General features: G+C 33.3%; 1 protein-coding gene across 1 annotated transcript; it reads right to left on the bottom strand.

The window, feature by feature from the left end:
• Positions 1-4,803: 4,803 nt before the first annotated feature.
• On the bottom strand, positions 4,804-6,367 carry LOC120358120. Its single transcript, XM_039450856.1, has 2 exons — positions 6,064-6,367; positions 4,804-5,955 (listed from the first exon to the last, which is right to left on the bottom strand). The coding sequence occupies exons 1-2, from the start codon at positions 6,201-6,203 to the stop codon at positions 5,454-5,456; spliced, it is 642 nt and encodes a 213-aa protein (XP_039306790.1). The 5' UTR covers positions 6,204-6,367; the 3' UTR covers positions 4,804-5,453.
• Between the last annotated feature and the right edge of the window lie 807 nt (positions 6,368-7,174).

Raw genomic sequence — 7,174 nt, forward strand, 5'->3', positions numbered from 1 at the left:
TGTCTCCAGAGAGAAGTAAAAACAACACGTACTTATTGCATGTACTTATTGCAAGCTGCGTGGACACAATAAAGACGAGTGCTTTAAACTTAAACGCAGAGACCAAGCATCAGTGCTTTCTATGGGTGACTCTACCTCTTTGGATGCCTCCTCTTCTGCGGGCCCAGCCAGCACACAATATTTTATAAATGTTTTTGTAATATTTATTTAATATTAATTCTTCATTGTACAATTTATTATAACAAAAGTATTTCCTGAACATTTATTAAATATTTATTTAACATTAATTAAATATTTAAAATAAAGTTTTGGGAAAATATATATTTAACGTTTATTTAATATTTATTTCACATTAATTTTTTATTATACATTTGTTAAATTGAAATCAATTTGATAACACAGGCACACAAAAAGAAAAAAAGTGTCATGTCCGAGAGACTACACCTATGTATCCCTATGTATTTTGACGCTCTGAAACCGAATATAACCTCAGAATTGCGCCACATCAGGATTTTTTACTAGGCGGTATAATTTTAAGGAACATTGGCCATTTTTTGAGTGTAAAAAAAGAAATTCTGACCTGATGGAAGAATTCTGAGATCATATTCGATTTCCAGTGCGTCAAAATAGGACGGATCCTGATAACACACGGGACCGATAGCACACACAGCGGCCGATGCCTAGAGTTTTTCCATTGGTTGGGTTAGATAAATCAAGATGATTGGTTGGTGGGCTATCGCACCGTGCACTATCGGATCCCATCCATCAAAAAACAAGAATGCATAAGTGTAGTCTCTCAGACATGACACATTGACACATTTTTTTATGTGCCTGTGTAATAAATGATGCTAATTAGTATTTAAATATTAGAACCCTTTCCTACCTGAAAAAATTGTAAAGAATTTATTACGAAAAATATCACCTCAGCCAAGATTCAAATCTGGGACCTCCGTTAAGGTATTTTAGCCAACTTGACTACATTTTACATTTGACGACATCTTGTATTCAATATTTGTTGCGATTTTATCAAATCACTGATTAATCAACTCGTGTTTTATATCTGCCGCGTTTTTGCTGTTATGTCATGACGACACGCTGTGCTCAATTTCTGCTGCAATTTTGTCGTCAAAAGATGTTGAAGCAGACCATGTTCTATATTTGCCGCGTTTCTACCGTCATGTTAGGACGACAAGGTATATTCAATTTCTGTTTCCTATATGTCAATAAGTTCTGTTGCATTTCTTTTAACATGTCATGACGCAGTGCTTGCTCGGATTTTGCTGTTTTTCTGCTAATATTAGCTGAAACAATAAATCGTGCCTGGGTTTGGCCTGACTTTTGCTAACATAATGTGAATCATATATTTTTAATTTGTGCTCCCGTCAGGTTTGGCTATCAGGGTATGTAGTTATTACTGGGAGTATTGCCCATATAATATCCAGATAGCAAAATGCCAGCTGCTTGCCGTCAGTTTATCAGCAAACTTGATCACGAATTAACAACAGATTTCAAGTTGTTGCTTCCTCATTAAGCATAGTTTCTAACAGCACAATTTGTCAACATAAAACGATGATAGAAACACAGCAATAATCGAGCATTATCTGCTGCAACGTCGTGATACAACAAATACATAGCAAATATCGAGCACAGTCTGCAATATCAGGAACTGACAGTAAAAAGACAACAGAAATACAGTATTAAATATTGCCACTTTATAAAAGCAGAACCGCGGAAAAAATGCAGCACGATAGGTCTCATTAAGTACTGAGAGCAAAAATACAGCAAAAATCAAACACGGCGTGACAGCGAAAACGCGGCAGATATAAAACGCGATCTGCTTTATCAGTTGTTGACGGCAAAATTGCTGCAGAAATTGAGCACAGTGTGCCGTCACGACATGACAGCTAAAATGCGGCAGATATAGTCCTGCCGAAAATATGCGATTAAAACTGATAAAAAAAAAAAGTAATCCGAATCCATCAGGATTTCTGCACCAAAAATACGGTATTAAGACCGATTGAAAATAAGATCGAAACTCACAATCAGTAGATTTAATAAAACAGAATACATTAATGTAAACGTAATAAAAGTTTAGTTTACAAAAAAAATATTTCTTGTTTCTTTTCGTTAAAAGAGATTTAAAAAAGATTAAATTTGATTATATATTTAAGTTATGTACAAGATGAAATAATACAAATTGTTATTTACATGTAAAAATGTAAAATTTTATGTGGAACAGCATTCCACACACACGTCACGTTTGAAAAGAATAAGCGAGAATTCTTCTCGAGGTTACAACAAGCAGCTCCTAAAAGTATTTCTCACTGAAGTATGAGCTGGGAAGTCCGCCGCGGTGGCGTCTAGATATAACGTATGTGGCCGCACTCAACTTATGAGAAGATTCCCGCGGCGTGACCGCCTAGCGGTGGCGCCAGTACTCATTGGTTAAATCCATTTCAATCCAAAATTACCCAGCAAACGAGAAATGATTAGATTGGATAAATCCATATGAATCATGTTTCTGAATTTGCAAAAAAATATTGAATTTTATAGAAACTGAACACATTGAATCCGTTTCCTATATTCCTAATTAAATATAATTCATTGCATTTTTTTTACGTAAATCATTCAAATGGAATCTAAGTGAGCAAAACAACATTTTTGTAATAGTTTCAAAAACAATTTTTGCAAAAAAGAAATCAATTTCTTTGGAATTTTTTCCGGAAATTTTCAGCGGTCATCCATCCAAGTAGCGACTCCGATGAACGTTGCTTGACCTCCGTGATCGCTGCGACCTAATCCCTCATGATGACCTGTGAATACTTTATACTGATATGTGCATATAATTGTTAGATCAGGTCAATATACGTTATCGAAAAAAATGAAATATGTATAATTAAAGCATATTATTTATATAAACAAATATAAAATTATAGTTCTTTTACTAATTTTGCAAATGTAAAATATCTGGAATAACTTTTCTGTTATTTGTTTAAATAAGATGCAATCAGAAAATATATATCAATATAATACAATAATTAAATTAAATATAAAAAAATTTTTATTAAAAAATACTGTTTGTTCATTGAGCTGTAGATCGAGGTTTCTTCATATATGGACCTATTTTGTCTATTGATATGAATATTTATGTTTCTCAACAATACATGATGCACACAGGACTACAGGACCGCATGCCTTTGTCTAAACGTCGTAAAGTCAATATTTGAAGAACGTCTGCAGACGTTTATGCAAAGTCGACTTGCAACTCCGAAAGCCTGACTTAGAAAAGTCGATTTACAGTTGACATATAGATGGTTGTGTTGTTAGGGTAGTTCAATATAATTCATTGCATTGTACATTGAATATGATACCAAAAGCAAATGGCTAATCCACAATTACAGATTCAAATGAATAGGTCGCACGTTTTACTTTTATGTATATTGAATAAGATACAGAAAGCAAATAGCCAATCCGTAATTATTGATTCAAATGGATTACGGATAGAAAACGGATTCAAAAAATCCAAAAACGGGATTTAATTTTGTTCCATTTAATAATCCTAAATATTTTTCAATTATTTCTCGTTTGCTGAGTACGATTAATCAATTCGTGTTCTATATTTGCCGCATTTTAGCTGTCATGTCAAGACGACACACTGTGCTTGATTTTTGCTGTTGGTTTTGCCATCAATAGCTGATAAAGCAGATCGCGTTTCATACTTGCCGTGTTTTTGCCGTCACGCCATGACGGCACGCCGTGCTACATTTTTGCTGTCAGTACTTAATGAGACAGATCGAGTTGCATCTTTGCCACGTTTCTGTTGTCATAATGTGACAGCTCTATTATTATAAATTTTTAACTACATTTTGCCTACTGATTGTGACGCTATTTAGTATGTGTAAGTTTTGCTTATTTTTGTCGTTTTATTGTGCCAACACACAAAGCTCAATTTCTTTTTTTTTATATCATTAAGTTTTGTTATATTTTTTGTTGCATTTTTTTTAAACACATTATGACGCAGTCTCAACTCGGACTTTGCTGTTTTCTGCTAACATTAACTGAAACAACAAATCATGCCTGGCTGCTGCTTGATTTTTGCCAGCATAATGTGTATCATAAATTGTCAATTCATGCTCCTATCAGGTTTGGCTATCTGGGTAATTACCACTGGTTGTTACAGCCTTAGATATTACGTTCTTGTGATTATCACTGGGAGTATTACTATTTGTGTAATAATTACTGTCATCAGATTATACAGCAATTATTACACACTTCTGGTTATCCATGTGGATATTACTATTATCACCGACGAGAGACCATCAATCCTGTATAAATTTTTGTGACTGTCACGGGGGCCCCACGAGCTCGACGGTAATTGAAGAGCGATGACGTTATCGACTACATGTAGAAATGTATGATTGTTAACACATTTGACTAATACATTATTAAAATTTTGATTTTTGTATTATATAAATACTTTATAAACAAGTATGAATGCTTATAATGCAGTAACATCATATATATACTTTCAAATTTTCATTCTTTTCGATTAGTTATTATCTCTGATAATCAAACTTGGATGTTAACATTAAAATTGCAGTTTTTAATAAAAATCGAGAATTTTTGGATTACAAATACAAAAACATGTTTATGAAACATAAGGGTATACAATAAATCATAAAATTAGTACTACATTATCTATTCATCACTTTTAACAGTCACACAAACTTCCATAAGGTTAACGGTCTTTAATAGTCTTTTGTCGGTGCTATCGTATAGAAGCTATTGCTGGTGTACAACAAGATAAATACAGGGTGACCAATGGGAATGTGTTGAAAGTAAATAGTTATTACTTCGTAACAAATAGGCCGAATAAAATGAATTAAACGCCATTTTGTAGAGAAAACTTGTCAATTTTATTACCATATATATGAAAGAGAAATATAATAATTTAACAATTGAAATACACAATATTAAAAAAAAGAAAAATTTTGCTTGCGCATATGAATTAATGGTATATGTTTTCAAAGTGTTGTCCATTAGAATTAGCACAGAACTGCAATCGTTTGCAAAAACTTTGAAATACATTATCTAACATAGATGTAGGAATGCTGCGAGTGCATTTTTTAATACTATTTATCAGCTCTGCGGTGTTTTGAGGTTGTACGGCGTAACATTTGTCTTTGAGGTAACCCCAAAGAAAAAAATCACACGGGTTCAAATTAGGTGAATAAGGAGGCCATTCCAGACCTCCATGAGCAAATTTCGGGTATCCTAATCCAATTTTTCTGTTGCCACACACTTCATGTATCGATTCAAAGACTTCGCGTGTACGATGTGGGGTCGCGCCATCCTGCATAAAATGGAAGTTTTTTACTAATCCGCGTTTCTTTGCATGGGGAAAGAATTTAGTCTCCAATAATTCTTTATAACTTTGACTAGTCACAGTTCCTTCAAAAAATTGCAGGTAGACCCCCTTTTACAGAAATTGCAGCCCACGCGAAAACCTTTTGAGGATGAAGAGGAATGGCAATAGACACGTTTGGATTTTCCTGTCCCCAAAACCGATAATTTTGTTTGTTGACATATCCGTTTAACCAAAAGTGAGCTTCATCCGTAAATATTATTTGTTTTTCATCGAGTTCCTCACTTTCAAACATATTGGTTACCACCTTACAAAACTCAACTCGTTTTTCCATCGCTTTCTCCGTCAGCAATTGATGTGTAGTGATTTTGTAGGGATGCAGTTTAATGACGTTTCTCATTATTTTTCGGAGAGTTTCTCGCTTTAAATCCAAAACCTGAGCAGCTTTCCTAATCGAGGTGTTTGGATTTTTGTCAAAATAATTTCTAACGTCATCAATTGTTTCGTCCGTTGTAACGGTACGAGATGGACCAGGTAAATCATGTCTACGATCGTTCAAAGTGCCATACATACCAAAATTATCAATAATCCTGCCAAAAAATATCGACAAATAAAAATAAAATCTCACCTAACCAACATTGGAATGATGACGCGATTCCAGGGAGAGGGAGCGTGGGTAAAAAGTATCAAAAACATACCTTCTGAGTATTGTTTCGCTTGAAACTTTTTTAGATCCATATTTACTACGGAATCCACGATACGCTTGACTATAGTTTTTGCCTCTACTATAGAAGCACTCGATGAGAAACACTTTTTCTTCGATGCTTAGCGCGTCCATCCTATAACTCGCAAATCGGTTTATACGACGGTTCAAATGAAATTGACGGGTCTTAGGTAGCGGACCCTAGTCGGTAAAACAGTTACCGAAATCGAGGAGGGGATATATAACCGTTTACTTTCAACATATTCCCATTGGTCACCCTGTACTATATACACGGTGTTATATATGCGTTAAAGAGATATTAATAGTATTTATAATACTGTATTAGATATGTATTTATACTACAGAAATATTAAATATAATAATATGTTTAATGTATTAAATTTTTCAAAATTATATAATTATTGTTAATTTAAAAACATTGTAAACAATCCAAAATTAAAGGGGTTTTTGTCGATTTAATAACCATATTTGATCAAATGTGAATTGCAGTTTTTAATCCTGATCAAATAATCCGCCTAAGTGTGAAATATTGAACAGTTGGAAAAATTCCACAAATTTTTTATATTACTGAGCATGTAATACTGACAATAATATTTATGTAGTTAATATAATACTACTTAAGGGATAACACCATTTTTGAGGCCCTAAAATGATACCTAAGTTTGGGAATTTATTATCGGCAAATGAATAACTTTATATAAAAAAAAGTTTAGAGGGCTTTATTGTACATATATTGACGAGTAAAAAAATATTTTTTAATTTTCTTTTTATGCACAAAATGGCGGCGTACTGGCCTATTTACGAAATCGTCTTTTCTTAAAGATGAATTTTTGCGTGCAAATTTTCTGCGACATAGTTTAAGTTGGAACCAAACAAAAAAAATCTACATTATCTACATATTCAAAACTAAAGAAGTACGTAGGGATTTTTAAAAATATTAATTTTTATCAAAATGGCAACTATTTATAGAAAAAGTGCATTTTTCACCCAAAAATTTGTTTAAAAAATGCTGATTACAAAAAGAGTTTTCAACATTTCGCAAGAAGCCTACGTACTTCCTTGTAGAATAGTTACAAGAAGATTGT

The sequence above is a fragment of the Solenopsis invicta genome, chromosome 6 (assembly GCF_016802725.1).
Source record: "Solenopsis invicta isolate M01_SB chromosome 6, UNIL_Sinv_3.0, whole genome shotgun sequence".
Lineage (NCBI taxonomy): Eukaryota > Metazoa > Arthropoda > Insecta > Hymenoptera > Formicidae > Solenopsis > Solenopsis invicta.